The sequence below is a fragment of the Cataglyphis hispanica genome, chromosome 12, assembly GCF_021464435.1.
Source record: "Cataglyphis hispanica isolate Lineage 1 chromosome 12, ULB_Chis1_1.0, whole genome shotgun sequence".
In the NCBI taxonomy this organism is placed as follows: domain Eukaryota; kingdom Metazoa; phylum Arthropoda; class Insecta; order Hymenoptera; family Formicidae; genus Cataglyphis; species Cataglyphis hispanica.
Window position 1 is genome coordinate 4287307 of NC_065965.1, and position 18630 is coordinate 4305936.

Below are 18630 nucleotides of genomic sequence, written 5' to 3' on the forward strand. Positions count from 1 at the left end.
AAGGTGGGTTCCGGCGACGAGTCGACGAGAGGGTGAACCAGCAGCAGCCAAGTGAGGACCAGAATCGGTAGACGCGAGACGCGATGATGTCGCGGTAAGGTGTTGGTAGTGGTGATGATGATGGTGGTGGTGATGCTGGAGTGGTGGTGGCGGCTGCCGCGATACGGCGTGTAGTGGGGGTGATACTGACGGCGCGCTTGCGACGCGGTAGGGCGTCATAGGGGCAGTAGATCGAGCGCCGCGACGTCACGACGCGCACAGTCGCGGCTCGAACGCCGTTGCTTGCGAACGTGTGTCGCGCTCGTCCTCGGCGCGGCGCGGATGACATCTCGCTTCTGCTCTCACCGATCTCTGTAAAATCGTACCATACGGCAGGAGGGAGAGAGACGGCGACGTGAACGTGATCCTGTGATCTGAACTTGGTTTGAGAATTCTTGAGAGATCGATTACGATTTTCAGAACACGCACATGTTCAATTCTGACAGTTGGTGCTAATTCGCGAGCGCGCATTTGACTTTTCTCAAAAAAAAAAAAAAAGACGTGTTTGATTTTGTGATCGATGAGAAACTCTGATGCCAGTGTTCAGAACGGTGTGCGTGACATTATAAACGGACGGATGAACGGACGCGGCGATCAGTGATCGGAAAACGGGACGAAACTGTAGATCGCTCTATTTACTTCGGGCGATACTTATCGTAATGAGTTGCGTGGCACGTGTGTGATTTTCCGCACTCTAGTCAGAAGTACGCGCAGTTTAATCGTATCTAACGTCTCATGCTATACCAAATAGAACTTAGAGCAGATCGTACGCGTAAGTTGTTTCGATATAAGAGAAATCATCACCCACACGTTAATCATTACTATTCAGTAGCTAGAAACTAGGAACATTAAACTAGAAACTGTTATATTGATAAGCGAACATTTCGTACACGTCTCTACATGTCTGTGATTTTAATCGTGAACGAAAGATTTTATGTCACATCGCGCGATCATCGACAATTATCGTATAGACATCGGTGTTCTCATAGTGACTATAAAATTATTTAAAAAGACCAGGATAATCAAAGGACAATTAATTTAGAAGCTTCCCTTAATCGCTTCTGATTATTAATTAATTAATAAATACCAGAGAAAGAATTGACACACTGACAGAAAATTTTTGTGAGAATTCAAAAACAACGCGATATGTCACGAATGGCGGCGGCTTGCGAGGTTCAAGAGAATTATTGAGGGCCCCAGAAGGGAATGGATTTTCAGAGCGCAATGGACACCTTCGTAGAGGCATGGATGGCTGCGAACACGAAGACGGATCAAGTACAGGTAATCCTTTGATGAAACATGAATAATTCGTTATCATGCGTATAATTATATTATTTTTCTCTTACACGGCTACTTTTGAGAAGTTTATCATAAAATTTTGAATAGAATATACATAATAATAAGAATCTAAAATATGTATAAATATAAAAACCTACATTTTTTTCAATAATATTAATTGGATATATAGAAATACAATTTAAAAAAGAATAATTATTTGTAAAATAATATAAAGGCTAAAAAATAAAGTAGAATTGATTAATTGATTATATCATATTTTTTACCAACTTTTTGCGAATGAAATTTTCAAATTATAGCAGTAAGATTAAAGCATAATCGAGGTAAAAATCGTATTATGCTTAAAGCCAATTTACCGTTGCACTATCGATTAGTATTAATTTTACCATTAATGAAAATGTGTCAAAAAAATATTTTAATAGAAATACATATATTTAATAGGAAAATATAATATAAAAATGTTGCAAACGAACACATGCCAGCATGATTAAAAATTATACTTCTATTAAAACGTGTAATTTTGATATGGTGTATAAAATTTTGATAGGATGGTTTACGTTGTGGATTAAAGCCTGTCGATATCGTTTTCGGCATTCGGTCTGCCGAACTTATAAAAATAACGCAGCGTCTATATTCGGTGTCAACCGAATGCGAGGGGCGAGAAGCAACCCCTTTCTGACATTACACAGCCAATTGGCCACCCTATCGCTTCTTGAACCTCTCTCTCTCTCTCTCTCTCTCTCTCTTTCTCTCTAAACGCGCTTTCAGTCCGCTAATTCCTCGTCATCAATTTGGCACATTCTTTCGCATCTCAAAGCGGCCAGCCGTTTAACGTGTAACGCGCGATTATCCCGGTACCTAAAATAAGTAAACAAGGCGTCATTTCTACGTTGTATTTAAGAAATAATAAAAGAGACAAATTTTTAATTTATATTTCAGAAGAGTTTTTACACATGATTTTTCTCGTATTCTAAATCTTGCTTTTTTCAACATATGAGTGTTCATTGTTTTGGATTAACAAACATAGGACATGATATTTATAAACATTAAAGTACACATTCATACAGCCTATTAGAGAGAGGTACTGAAAACAAACTTTATTTATAAGACATATATATAATTGTCGTAGATACAGTCGCTTAGAGAAGAGAATAACGTTTGAGTGTCGCAACGAATATAATTCGAACTCGACTTTTCGCGTTTAAAAATCGCAAGCCAAATTCGGACACGAATCCGACACGCTGTATACCTCGCTTCACGATCTCCCAACGAAAACCGTGGACGACGAAGGGCGGGAGATAATCCTTGGCAAAGCCGCTCGGCTCGCGTGTGCTGTGTGGACGGACAGCGCCGTACATTTACACGTGTACGTATCGGGGGGTCACGGGTTCTGACCACGATACGGATGTGCCCCTGCCTTCTTCCTGTGCCACGACCATGTTCATGTTCTGGCATTCAGCGGAATAAGACCGCAATGTCTCCATTGACCGATGGATCTCTCGATCCATGGCCGCCTTTGGTCATCGATGGCTATCGAAAAATTACCGGTGAGGAATGGCAATAATTTGTAAATTTCACATTTATGTAAGTCGTCGTAGTAGTCGTCGTAGTAGCTAAATTAACATAGATCCATCGTAAATGAGACACACGCTTCGTTTCGCTATTAATTCTATTCACATCTTGATCATTGCGAAAAAATAACGAATTAAAAGATTTACACGTGTCTATTGATAGAGTGTAAGAGATTGTTTAGAAGATATCTAAAAATGATAATGATATGGCGTATGTTATGTATATTCTATTTTCTGCACGTGGATTATTCTTATATTTCGTTTTTCGTGTGAATATTATCTTGTAAAAAATAATAATTTTATTCGTAATCATTAATACATGTAAAAGATATATGAAATAATTTTTTTTTAAGGGAGAAGGTGCACATATATAACACACACACACACACACACATACATCTGTACAACTTGTACACAAATATATACGCATTCTGAGAAATGTGTTATCCATAGGCGTATTTAAAGAAAATAAGTCGGAGAAACCAAACATTATCCCATAATGCTGTTACTTCGCAATACGTAAGGCTTTGCTTGGTCATGATATTAACATAGGAAGACTCATCTTTGTAGTTTACTTCTCTAGAACACAAGGACAATATAATACTCTTGGTTGTAATAACAGGATGTAGAAAAAAATTTGAATATAGCTTTAATAATTTTCATTCAGTAGTCATTTAAATTATATCGAAGAAACTAATATGTATAAATAATAGCAATTGTCGTAAGAATGTATAATATGACGCGGCGATACGAGCATAATCGTATAGCAACCGAAAAAATGTGGGTGTGGCATTCCAGAGTGTTAATTAAATTTCACTATTCTATCTAGATCTCGCTAACACTCGATAAGATTGATCATTCGATAAACATAATGGATCTTAAACCAATTACGAGTTGGCAAAATTGAAGAAAAAAGAAACGTCGGAGTTTATGATGTAAAATTTTCACGCATCTTTCTTATATTCCGACACATGAAAAATATGTCCTTGCAGCGCGTTGCACGAAGGCATTGCTGCCAGTGCACGCACGGACGCCACGTGTGTACTCGAAAATGCGTCGTCGTATATGTGTGCGTGTACGTTTGAAGCACGCATGGTCACGGTATTTGACCACCCCAGCTGCCGGAATGATTGTAATCCATCTATCCGGCCACCGAAGCCGATATATCAAACGCAGGTAGAATATATGCTCGCGGACTCCTCTCTCTCCGTAAGCCTTTTCACATTGTTTTTTTATGCAGTCAGGATCTTTTGTTTTCTCGACGAATATTTTATATGAAGAAAAATATTAATTAAGACGTTAAAAGGGGATCGCGTCAAGGAACTTTATTACGTATAAAAATAAAACTCTCATTCTTACAACGTAATTATCTGTCTTAAATCAAGATGAATATAAGAACTACATACTTTTCTCTTTCCAGGATTAAAATATAAATAATAAATAATAGATAATATTTCTCTAAGAAAAATTTCTCAGAAGTTATTTGCGATGCATTATGTTTACCTTGAATCCTTGCGATAAGGCATTATTAATTTCTGTTTTTAGATATTAATATAGGTACGAGCTCCCTTGCCATTGTAAACTTGAAATGCATTTAGAAATTTTTTTTCTCGCATTAATATTAATGAACCATATTCGCATATGTCGCTCGAAATGTATCGTAATTTTGAATGATACTCGTATTCTCGCTGCTTTCTCTGCTAAATCATCAAAATCAATGCTCATAACCGGTACAAGGTTGTATCTTAGCTGCTTTCTAATCTTTAGCCGTATCATACTTTGCACTTAGGAACGAGGTGTCTGACATCGCGGTCGGCAACAATTTACGTAACGCGATCGCACAAACGCATCATCAATCCGCGGATTATCTATTGCGAAGAGAGAACCAATTATCGCCCGGGGATATCATTCGGTCTGATATTTTGATAAGTATGATTAGAATATTGCAGATTAATGTGGGTCAGGCCACATTTAATTTTATTTTATACGATGACTGCCGAGAGATAGCAAAATTATCGCTCAAAGTGAAATAGATAATGGATGGTGTTAAATTATGTTAAAGAGAGAGAGAAAAGAGATTAATAAATTACTCTTAATATATAACATTGCATCTTTATTATATGGAGATTAGGAATCGGCGATGTTTTTCAGTGTTTCATAAAACTATACAAGAAACAGCATGTCTTCAGAATTATAATTTTTAATAATTATAAAATGATTATTGTAATTATTCAATTTTTATAAAGTTTTATATAAAATTTAAAATGGCGTTTGACATTTTATATTCAAAATTTTAGAAAAATTTTAACCACGATTATATTCGGTTAGCTATCAAACGATTTACCTCTAGTTGTGAGGAACTCGTAAAATGTCTATCATAATAATCTTGTCAGAATAAATAAAACGAATCCTTGCTCGATTTGAAGATTAAAATTTAAATTGTTAAATTTTCAATCATAAAATACAAATAAATATGCTATAGAATGGCTTTAGAAAAATTTCAAATCGACAGTCATCAGAGCTACATATCATCCAATTGTTTATGATTGATTGTATTCGTAAAAATACAGCTAAAATAAACAAAGTCTTGCGTCTTTAGAAACGTAGTCGGCGCAATTTTTTCTGACACAAACGCTCGCGTCTTTTAATGCGGCATTCGAAGAATTAATCAAGACGCAAGCGAGACGAGAGCGCTTCGTATATAATTTACGCGCATCGAACGTCGCCACGACGAGACGAAAGAGAATAGGATCCTCGCAACGAAGAGACGACAGAGTCGCGTGGATTTTTTTCTTTTTCTTTTATGAGTAGAATTAATCATATGAGAAACACGACGACGCTACCGCCTGACGTAACATGTATGCCGAAAAAAGACCATTCGTTCAATTGGCCAAACGTTAAAGACCGTCGTCGCGATTCGATCTTACGTAAGCTCGTTGACGCAGTCCGGTGGTGCTTCGATCCGGCGATCCGTATCGAAGCACATATCGTTGCAAGTTAATTTCTGGAATCCCGTCACAAGTTCTAGCGTGTCTCTCCTGCGCTTCCAGATCTACGAGGATTCTGTGTTCGGTCAGCGATTAAGGTTATCGCCTTAACGGGAAACACACCAGCAGGAAACGCGTCGTCGCTCCGCGCATATCTCCGTTACACCCGGTAGATAAGCTGATCCGCCGATAAACGCCTGCCGAATCGTCATCGCGTTTGCGACGCGAGCGAGATATCGCGGTTAATTATTTACCACTTCATTTTTTTTATTTTCCACGCGATTGAGACACATCCGTATGAGATTAGTGTATTCACACTAGCTAGCTCAAAATGAAATCCATCCACCATTTTTTTACATTAATAATGTTGACAACGCACTGGCAAATAATAACAAATGTAAAATTTTTTTATATTATTTAGAGACATTTTATTTTGTTCAAATTTAGCAATTATTTATCATTAATTAGTCTATTATTAATATTTAAATATGATAAAATTTAATTGTGAGCAAAATATAACTCGATACAAGATTCACATAATTTGCTAATTATTGCATAATTTGGAACAATAACGTGCAATAATTGTGAAAATATTTTGCCAACTATTGTAATACTATTATCAACCTCGATTTAAATGTCTCACTTTTTATTTTTGCTTTGCTCGTCCACTAAATATTATTTCATTCGAAAAATGGGGCACTAATATATCGTTGTAAATTAACAAATTCGCAATCATAATATAATTAGCATAAAATTAATTGTGATAGGAGATAACATTTATTGATAATTTTTATTGATTCGAGCAAGCAAAGTATTTCTGGCAGGAGAGAAACTTCTGGACTATATACTTTCGGACTACGCGATTCCCCGATTCGACGAGAGGCCAAGCGAATCTTGGACGAGAGCCGTGGCGAGAGCCGGATCGATGAGCGAACCGAAATTCCTGATTTTACGACAGCAGCCCGTCGTAACCCCTCGCGCGTCACACAGCAGAGTTACCGCGATATCACTTGGGGCGTTAGCCGGATAAGCCGCTAACCCCATCCCCACCTGTTGCCCCTTCTTATACGTTCTCGCGTTTCGATCTCGCTTCGTTCGTCTTCATTCTTCGCGGGGCGACGAGAGGTGAGGAGGCCCCTTCCCCTCCTCCACCCCTCCCTCTGATTCGTCCTCTTTCGATCCACGTGTAGACACTCTCGGGGCCCGCTCGGCTCTCTTCCGTCAGCGTGATGCCGACTCTCTCTCTCTCTCGCTCTCTTTCTCGCTCATCTCGGCACTTTCAGGCATCTCGCTCCCTCTCTCCTTTCTTCCTCTTCTTCATCATCTTCTCGCTTACTCCCGCTCCAGGCCCGGGTCTTCAGCGGTCTGACGTGTTTTTTGCGTGTGCATACCTCGAAGCAGCTCCCGAAACAGTAGCTGGTATCCCGGTACAGTCCGGGCAAGTGAAAAAATCGTTGATCGATTCTTTGCAGTCGATCGTTAGATTGCGCTTAAACGATGTATGGGGAGATATATCTCAATGGAAAACTCGGAGAAATAAAATATTTCGTTTTTTTCTCGGTTTGGATTTAATGACTGCACATATATTTTTGCTTTAAAATTTTCTGCGTAGTAGAAACGTATAAAGCAATGTGTTTATTTCGTTGAAATACAATCAAGAGAAACTAATAATTGAAACATTATCTTGAAAAAATTAATTTGCGTAAATATAAAATGTCTGCGATCTGTTTGTTTAAGAATTAAGACTATTATGTTGGAAAAATGAAAAATTCACACATTATTGTCAATTATTCGAGATCGCGTCATGGTATATAATACGCGCGAGTATATAACGATTGATTAAGTTCTATAATTTCGTAATTAAATGACCGAGATTAAATAGCCGCGAAAATCGCTGATTGCGAGCGAACACGAAACGCGGCCGGAAATCACGAGGGATCACGGAGGGTTAAACGCCGGCTCGTATCTCCCGGCTCGTTTCTGCCGCTTAGGCTCGTATTCCACGGAGACGTCATCATCGACGAGATCCAGTTTTACAGACAACGAAAAATCATCGCGTCCCCCACGGTGCATTTCGCACATCGGCGGCGATAACGGCGGCGATGACGGCTGATGGTGTAGGATTGTCGCATTCTGGGTCCAGTTGACCCCAGTTGACACCGTGGACGGCTTAGCCGTTACTGTTAAGTTCAGTTCACTCATACATAAATCTAGTCTAAGTCCTCGCGTTTATGCCTTAGCCTGGCTTTTTGCCGGCGCGGAATTGAGCACGTGCTCAGATTTCATCGGCGACGACGATTAGATCATCCGGCTCGCTGCGCTCTACAAGTGCGAGCCGAAACGTCGCAGATTCGACCGCGTTTAGGCGACGCGACACTTCACATCCGTGAATTGCCGCCGAAGGCTTTTTTAATCGCCGCATTGCCTCCAATCGCGCATAGTTAATTCGTACACGAGCTGATTTTGAGAAATAAATTACTGTACAATGGACGACCGTTTATCACGAATAAATTTTTCCTTAGAAATGTCAAGACTGCTTATCGTACAATTTTCATAAACACGTTACCGTTATCAAAAATCTCGTGGCAATTTTTAACGCAACCCTCCTGTAGAAATTTTTATGATAATCATAATGAAAAAAAAATTATGCGGCTATTAGAAGTATCTCATGTGCGTATGTGTACCAGGGAATTTTGTCTTCAGAGATTAAGAGCAGTGAAGGATTAATATTACCCCGCGGAGATTATTACGTTCTCGTCGAGATTATACACAAACGGATGATGAAGTAGAGCACGTGCTCAAAATAATTTACATAACATGCGTAGAAAATATCGTTCTGCAACTTTCCTAAAGACAATGCAAAAAAGCCGGGGAAGAGGACTTCTTGCCCGTGTAATAAGCGTAAAAATGAGCGAATCATGCTTTCCGATATTAAATTTTTTACGCGTCATCTCTTCTCGCAGTGTATAAAAAGATTTTCTTATCTACATTCTTATATACACCGTAAAGCTTATCGAATTATTCTATATTACATTCTCATCTTCTTTTAATAATCGAAATGGATGGGATCAATTCTCTCTATTTTCTTCTTCTTTATGCGCGATAACGTTAAGATAAACATATTGCGTTTTCGCAATGGACGCGATAACGATCGATATCATTCGGAGTGGTTGCACCGAAATCAACCTTATTATCCAAAATGAAAGTGTTAATTGATACTTTTTCGCGGTTACAGAGTCAAGCGTTGGCGTTGACACACAAAGCCTCTCCGCCATCGAGACCGAGCAGCGTGTCCTCGTTACCGAGGAGCCCTCAATCTCATCAATCCCAGCAGTCTCAGCCGCAGAACACACCTCAACCCCTCGCGGTGCATCCGCTGCAATCGCAGACACCTCTCAGTGCACCCCAGACACCGTTTTCCGCGCACAACCAGCACCCGAAGCAAGAAATTAGCGCCAGTCCGAAGCAGGAAGGTTTCGATCTCAGTAAATCCGCCTCCAGCACGGGTAAGTTTCTCTCTTTCTCTTCTTTATCAATTCCATAATTAAATACTAATTCATCTATTATTTTTTTCATCAATTATCGATATTTTATTCCGGCAAAATTTGAGGATATTCCAAAAATCATCTATTCAAAATTTATTATTTTACAATCAATTTTCAAAATTATTTAATAATATATTACATATATGTACATATAATTTATACAATAAGACAAAAAAACAACATTGTGAAAAATAAGACAAAGAAAAAAACTACGAGCTTACTAAGTTTAACGGAATCCGCCTCTTGTACTTCGTACAATCTAATGTCGGCTTCGTGTTTCCTCACCGTCCAGTCCCTAGCCTCGAGTGCATCTGTGTACACTACATTACCTCGAGCTGCATCCCGGGTTTGACGGCTTGCCCGGGGTTCCCGCGGCCGTAAATCGTCAATTCGCCGGGCGAATTAAGTTACCTTTTACGAGAGATGGGGGTCGTGTGAAAACAGCTTTAACGTCTTTACAGCGCGGTCGGGATTTGCTCGGGGTGACGGTGGCAGGGAAAATGCGGTAACGATGCACCGATGTCACGTCCATTAATACACTCTGTCGAACGGAAGCGATGTTAATCGTCGTCACTATCTCGCGTCTGCCGAAGGTCGATATAGCTTCTGCGTAATAAATAAGAGAACGATATATTTGAAATTTATTTAGTAATATTTTATAATTTGATCAATTAATCTCTATTTTATTAAAAAAAATAAAAAGTATTTAATACAATTATACTTTTTATCTTTAATGTATTATAGATAGAACAATAGTATTGTATAATATTGAAATGAAAATTATAAATGGTGTTAAAATATTTTTTATTGCTATTTTGTTATATCTTTACCGTAAAAAAGAAATTAAAAAAAAAAAAAAAAATATGAATTGATGAATGAATAATACAGGGAATCTATTGTTCAAAATATCTTCTTATTTCATTCGCGACATTTAGAAATTTAGTTACCATGTCGTGTTCATAAAGTCCACCTCCATCGAGAATGACGAAGATGTATATACGCGATGGATGTTGCACGAGAGGGATCGTTAAAGCTCGTAAACGAGATAGACTATCGGCGGAATTTCCTTGATCCTCGATAATGCAATGGAAACAATTTGTACGCGTTCATTTATAGTGAGAATTAAACGGCGCATAAGCGGAAATGCGATGTTTAGCTTTCATGTAAAATTCGTAACAAAATAACGGTCATGAGAGAATTAAACGCCCATATATGGCGAACTTATCACGAAATATTTATTGCTAAATGAAACATCCAATAACGATTTATTAATTATATTTCTTTGGATGCAAACCAGGATTGAATCTTTTTTATTCAAAAATTATCTCAATATATTGGGAAATATGTATTTGCTATTTTGTAATTATATTTAGCCATCGATAATATAATATAACGATATGTTATGTTTCCGGAAAATATTTGTTAAGATCTGAACTGATTTTAAATGTGTTGGATATTAGATAGTATAAATAATATTTTTTTCTACGTGTGTGTGTGTGTGTGTTTCCCATAAGAAAAGGAGCAAGTTTTTACAAAGCAAAAAGAGCTCCATACAAAAGTCCCCCATACTTGGGGGAATTATAATTGAATTCGCGTTTAATCTGTCATTTATATTATCATAAGATAACTTAAATTCACACTACTCTTTTTCTACTTTTGCTACTTTCTATTGCAATGTCTTCCTTACAATGTTATTGCGAAAAGAAAAACATGGAAAGACAGCATTAAAGTTAAATTGCTAAACTACGTGTCCCCCATGATTCTTTTCTCAGACTAACTTTGAGAGAAAAATCGGTTTTAAGAATTCTTAAGAGAAGGTTCACTGTTGATCGTGACGATACGAGGGCATGTAGGAATGCAGGGAGCCGAGAGTACATATTTGCTTTTCCAGTCCCGACCTACGCGAGGAGAAAAGGGCGGCGCGACGCGATGGGGGATGCGGGTGGACAGAAGCACGCACTTCCTAAATCTACGGATTTCGAGGATCCCCCTTAAATCTCCGTGCGTCATAGTTAATCCTTCCCCTCTCTGTGCACACGGATCCTTTTCCTGCCTTTTCCAGTTCTTATCTCCTCGCTCCTTCCTCCATCGACCACGGTTTTTTTTTTTTTTTTTTAAATCCTACGAAAAGCGCGATCCACTTATTCCTAACTCGGACGATAAAGCGGGGAATAAAATTTATAGCATAGAAAGAAAACATCGTTATACGGGAATCAAATATAAAAATCGTTATTATAATATTTATACCTTTTATCGCGTATAGAATGATAAGAGAGATGCTAAACTTTGAAACATACGACTCATGGATTACAATACAATTACAAGTTTTGATAATTACGCTTAATTTCGAATCTTAAGCTAAGCGAAGGGATTATAAACAAGAGGCTAGAAAAAAGCAAGCAAATGCATTCGAAGATGAGTTTTCTTAAAAAATGATTTTGCCTTGAGACATATCAAAGATGAGCTGGAAAGAGAGATGAAGTCGTTTGTCCCCGTTTAGTCCGTGAGCCGTAAGCGTCAGCTCGGAATTAGGATAATCGTCCGCGTGTGTTCCGTCCGGATTTACCTGGACGTCTATATACGCGTATATCCGTGTGCGCGCGAATGGAGGATCGGAGACGAGGACGAGGCACAGCATCCCGGGAAAAGGTGGGCGAAGGGGAAAGAGAGGCGTAGAGGGGTGAGAGAGAGAGAGGACATTGTGACCCTTACGAACTAATCCGGATTAAATTCGAATCCCTGGCTATGCGGCTAGGCGACCTGCGAACGTCTACCGTGACGTCTTGCGCCATACGATCGGACTCGTTACGCCGTTTAACCCTATACGCGATGCTCTCTCCGGGAGAGATAGCGCCTTTTGTGGCGGGCTGCCTTTGAATTCCCAGCATTTTCGCTCCCGCGTCGATCGACAGAATGAGAAAGTATCCGTGTGGCATAAAAGAGAGTTTTGATTTAGTAATCTCTTGTGCGCGATACAAAAAGGAAACACTTGGTCGGGGGAATATACATTCACAATTCGCGGATGAAAAGAAGTTGTAATAAGTGCTTGGCACTCTGTTAACTCGGAGGAAAATTTGATATTTGTGAAAAATATAGAGAACGTAGTATAATCCAAACATGTAACCTATATAATTATTAAACCTCCTAATAATTATTAAACAGTTTTGAAGATTGGAAAAATCTCGCGTTTTTGTAATTTATTATTTTGTGAATTTTTTTAAGTTTTTTTTCTGCTATTATAAATAATAGCTTTATACTTCATATTGTGAAATATAAATGACAAAGTAGTAAGTGCAATTAGCAAAATTACAAATCTTTTTCTAAAGTAAGGAAAAGAATTTATAAATTGTGGAAAATTATTTCCAATATGAGAAAGAAACATGATCATATAGTACTATAAAAATTTAATAAAACGCTACGAAAAATTTAATATTTAAAACGAATGAAAAAAAAAACAAAAAAAAAAAAGAAAATTTCTTTTACGTTTTAAATTAAAAATTTATTTATTGTTAATGGAAACGTTCATGAATTAAAAATTCATTTATCATTTAACCGAAATAAAATATAATAATATAATACATACGAAAATTGACAAAACTTTATTATCTTCTCTCATGTCTCTACCGAATTGAGAGTAATTCTCTCACAGGACGCCCTGTATATGTTCTAGCTTTCAACCTGACCACACGTTAAGCTAAAGGCAAAATCGATATCATAACTCGCGGAGAGCAATCGTGGGCCATATTGCGGATGGATATTTCTCATACATATATACTTACAAGCGTGTACATATACCTATTCCATATTCTTGCATTTTATCTTAAACTTTATTAAGCGAATTATCGCATAATATTAAAAAATTTTGCTCTTCAAAAAAACTCATCAACGAAGCAACCGTTAAGTTATTGATATTTTTCAATATATAAGAACACGTTTGTATTTAAATCAAAAGGTATAGGCTTCCTCCACGAAGCAATTATAAAAAAGAGTTTATAATTTTATTATGTATTTTTTTCTTTCTTTCTCTCTCTTATTTTATAGTTTTTTTCTGATTAATTCAGAATTGATTTTTTTTTGGATACTGTCTTAAGGAAGAGAGGTGGGAAGAAAATCATGACAAACCCTATTTCGAAATATTTACAAATACCCAATATATAAGCATTAGTTAAATTCTAATATCTTATAATTTATATTAATTATAAGGTAAATTTGGTTAATTATTTGCTATGATATAGCATGGATAATGAAAGGATTCAAAGATTGAAAGCAAGGATAATAAAAAGATTGAAAGACTCACGTAAATATTTCGAGTGTTGCGTATTATCTGTGATATTATAGCGTCATCGATAACGATCATAATATGTATAATGTTTAGTCCAATGATTTTTAATCTCACAGTTTTGATTTTGAAAAAAATATCGGAAATCATCTCTACGCACTACTTTTATGCGTTTCATTGCGAATGCATGTTGAAAATATATTCACGGTAGAGAGCATGTTGTTTTAAATAATATAGCGTTGGAAAAATATGGAAAATCGATCGACAAAATCCCATGAATCGATAAATTTTGATAAAGTAACATCCTTGAATCGGCTCTGTTCTACTCAAGTTTATCTCGCTGATAAGTTACCGCGTGCGTAAAGAGAATTTTACAAAGATTAAAAAAATATAATATAATAATAATAATTCCAAGTAAACCTCAGATCGATACGTCGCTGAAAATTGGCGCTTTAATCGGATAGATAAAAAATCATGTAGGCCAACGGATGCATACTTCCGGATACACCCTGTAGACAACGCGCTCCGCACCGTCGATGGAGCACACACAGGATACGTCGAGTGAGAGAAGCGAGAGGTGAGGGCGACGAGGTGGTGGCGAGAGGGCGAAAAGGGGAAGAAGCGGGGGAGGGAAGGGGAGATGGGGGGTTAGGATTAGCTGAGTTGTGTGCGTTGGATTTTGGATTTGGACGGCGGGCGGCGCACACGACCAATAATCCCGGATTAATCCCGGACTCACGTATACACACACATACACAGGCGGAACGTCCGCGAACGCGAGTGCATACATGCAGTCCGGTCAAATCCGGTGACGCAAGTGCACGTGTGCATGTGTGCACCCTCGCGCGCCCCGATACACACAAACAAATACACCTAGGAAGAGAGAGAGGGGGCGAGAGAGAACCAGACCGGAGCCACTAAAGGATTTGGCCACGCACACACACAACGCGACTCGCACACGTACACGCGGCGCCCAAAGATAATCCCCACGAATACAGAGCTCGGATAATCCCCGTGCAGGGCCGCGCGTATACGGCCCGCTTTCTGTTCCGTATATATGCGTGTACACGTACGCGCACTCATACGCGCCGTGGATGATGGCTCGTACAAAAGGGCGGTCGAGAGGCTGCCGAAGGGATGAGGGGAGCTGGCGGGAGGACTATGGCAGAGCACACAAGGTTTAGAGGCTAAGCGGCTCATCCCCCAGGAAGCTTTACATCCCGTCCTGATACAACGGGAATTCTACGAACGATTCGAAAGATATTGCGCCTGTATGCGTCAGCATCTATGTATGCACGCGATTCGCGCGAATACGTCGAGCTGTGCATCGGCGAGATATTGGTCGGGCGCGAAAGAGATCTGGAACAAGGCGCGCTTTGTCGCGCGAGATGATGGCAGAATGACGGGAAAACGCGCGGTGATCGGGTTGGTCCCGGGATAAAATCCGTTCGCCGGAACGAAGACGGAGTTGCGGAAATATCGTCGATTTTATACCGTCACATACTCCAACTCAGTTCCTTTATTTCTGAAAGACAATCATCAAAGATAATCGACAATCATAAGACGTTATTTTTTATTTGACGAATATAATTTATGCCGATTCGTAAAAGTAGACACCTTCTAACCGATTCGAATTTGTAGGACGATACCGCTTTGCATTTCTTGTGCTTAATTATTGTTTCTGATTTTAAGGAAAGCCAATCATTAGTAGAAAAGTACGATTATATAATGAATGGATTTTTAACGATATGCAATTTTAGAAAAATATTAAAATGAATATAAATCATAACGCTGATTAAAAACGAGAATTATTTCGAGTTGACTTTCCACAAAAAATTTAACAAACATTACATTTCCATTTGTAAATGACAATATTTTTTCTTATATGTGTATATATATATATATATATATTTTGTCACGTTTAAAAAGTTTATAACCCATATGGCGCGATATATAGCCCGGTTTCTCTTCATGGGAGAAAAATTCCGTAAGATACGCGAGGTCGTCGGTCTATGACCATAATCTTAATCCCCGGATTAAGCGATACGGGATTTGTATAATCTCGCCATTTTGTCTCCGAGAGGCGCGCCTTGGGATTAAAGAGTCTAAAACCTCCCGGCATCTCTCCGACGATAAATCTGCGGATTGTGACCTTGGATTACGTAATGCCGAATACGCTGTGTAATAAATGATTCATAAAAAAGATTTAGCGTCTTCGCGCCGTGTGTCACCTGACTTTTCGGCGTTTCCTGTCCGAAAAAAGATCGGAAGAAAAAACACAAACCACCCCCGGTTCTCCTGTAATAAAGATACAGTGGGATTTCGGGATTGCGGCGCTTTCGGATCACCGCCAAGTAATATCAAGGTTCGCTGGCTTGGAGCCTTTTGCAGTTCTATTAACAAAACTCTGATTATCACCGTGCCGCTGTCGTTTAATTCGGGATTATGCGCGCAACGCTATAGCGGCAAATAAATGATATGTAACGACAAGCCGAAAACTCGCGTCGAACACAGAAATAACAGGTTATTTGGAGGATTGGAGATTAACGTATCAACGGGAGACTGCCACGAAACAATAATAACTTTTTGCTTCGAAGTAGAATAATTTGAAATTTTTGAATGATAACTCTTTTCGAAGAAGCCTGATTATTAAAATGCAAAATTTTATAAACATTTTTACGTACACGTAAATATATAGAAAATAACAAATATTCGATAAAATTTTCTTAAAGAAAAAACCTGAACTCTATCTTAATTTTTCCTCAAGGAGAAATTTAATTTGAATCCGAGAAAAATGATGACACATGACAGTATTACGTATATTGCTGAGAACAAAATTATATCGGTCGCGTAAAATTCTTCTCTTCGACTAGAAAGGAATCGTGGTGTCTCGCGATCCCGAGGCCACGTTTCTATCCCCTTGATCGGGATAGAAACTTCCCAGGAGATTATTGCGGCGAGTTTCGTGGGCCAGGATAGCAGGAGGTATCGAGAGGGATCACGACCACGTGTAGATCCTTTGTGCGTGCGATCAAAGAAGAACGGCGTTATAGCCTGTTGCACGAGGACGCGAAGAAAGAAGGCGACACCGGAGTCTCTCTCGGAGTCGCTCGCTCAAGGACATACTCCACGTCCCGAGGAGGCTTCTGAATCATCCGCGCCCGGGGGATAACACGGATATCCCGGTGCAGGAGAATTGGGATAAGGAGCGACGGTGGCAATCAGGCTCGCAGGAAGCGCGAAAGCGCGCCTCGCGACGCGTGATATGAAGGCCTGATCCTCGTGGATTTTTGGGCTTCCCGATTTCCCAGAGCCCTAAAACGCGGCCGCGTTTCCCCGGCCGGGATCCTTTGATCGGATCCTGCGTTCCTGATGCTCAAGGGTCATCTGCTACCCTTTTTTACCTTCCTAAATGCTCATCCGTTCTCTTATCGATCGCGTTACATTACTGCGCTGGTCACGCGTGAGAAGACATTCCTTCTGATAATATTTATCTTATACTCTTATATACACATTTTTATAAATGTTCATATTGGTAATTAAAAGTATTGATGTATAATGAATTTTAATGAGTAAAGTGTGTTAAGTTTCGTTAATCATATAGATTACTTTAGAATGTAATTTTATTGAAGAAAAAAATTTTGTAGTAGTGATACTTTTATCATTTAGAGATATTTCATGTAAAAAATATATTTTCTCTTTACGTACAACGCGGTATGAAATATATATTTTTTGATAATATATTAATTAATTTATATTTTTTAATTTTACTATATTTTTATAAAAATAAGTAAATTGTAACAAGAAACATTTGTAATATCTAGAATTTCTATTTGTCACGCGTGTTGTTTAATTATTTCAATTATAATTAAAGTAAATATTTCAGTCTGTCAGTTTATTAATAGATCGTCATCTTTTTCTATTTGTCGCAAAACATAGTAGATAATAGAACAAATTCAAGTTCAACGAGATATACATATAGTTTTACAACTATATGTATATCTCGTATGTTATTTTAAAGCAACATATCTTTTGTAAATATATTGACAGGTGGACTTGTTGATCCGGACTTATTCTTTTAATAATAATGAACGTGCGCATTATCTTTATAGTATAATAAAGTGAAAACATAACTAAGAGAAATGTGCATGCTGAGGGCATTTAAGGAACTATTTGATTAATCAAGAAATATATATTGCATATTTACTGTTTATTAATTTTACAAATTATTACATTATTTTATATTAGTTTCTATTAGTTTCTAATTAGTAGTCTATTAGATAAATAGCTGCATTCATTATCTTTGACGTATATCTTACGTATATGAGTATATCTAATTAAACACATTTTATGATAAAATTCTGATATACACAAATTAAAAGAAAGGAAGAAAATGGAAGGGGAAAATAAAAGACATTAAATGCGAGTGAATGCAATAAAGGGATAAATCGCGATGAGCTCATCTTTTTTAGAATCTAAAGTATTATATTTACCTTTCTCGATCTTAATTAACAACGCGATTCATCTTTTTTACATTGCAAATATATTCGTTGACCCGATTACACGAGCTACGCCTCTTTTCTCGCCAGCCTACGCTTCTCCGCTGGAACTGCCGCGCGATCGATGCATATAATTTATAGGCCTAATAGACGTCTCTCGTATCAGGAGCGCATATCCCGGCGTCGAGTGGCCGCCTCGCCCGCTCTCGGACATGTCGTGGAGTGCCAGTTCGGCAGACTTCGGCTCCTCGGAGGAGTCTCTATCTTGCCGAAAAATATGCAAATGAGGTCCTTTGTCCGATACCTGTCGCCTTATTTTCGCTGCGCGGACAGTAGGAGCGACAGGAAGGTGTCCCGCATCCCGTCCCGGACCCTCGGAAATGCCCCGTGACCCAAATAAGGGCTTTTGTAGGA

At 38.4% G+C, this 18630-nt stretch overlaps 1 protein-coding gene across 1 annotated transcript in view; it reads left to right on the forward strand.

The window, feature by feature from the left end:
* The first annotated feature begins 260 nt into the window (after window positions 1-260).
* Window positions 261-18630, forward strand: part of LOC126853659 (homeobox protein dve-1) — a 45013-nt gene continuing 26643 nt past the window's right edge. Inside the window, exons 1-2 of the mRNA XM_050599568.1 lie at window positions 261-1320; window positions 9129-9399. Of these exons, the coding sequence (XP_050455525.1) occupies window positions 1246-1320; window positions 9129-9399 (346 nt within the window). The 5' untranslated portion in view covers window positions 261-1245. The remainder of the gene's footprint in view (window positions 1321-9128; window positions 9400-18630) is intronic.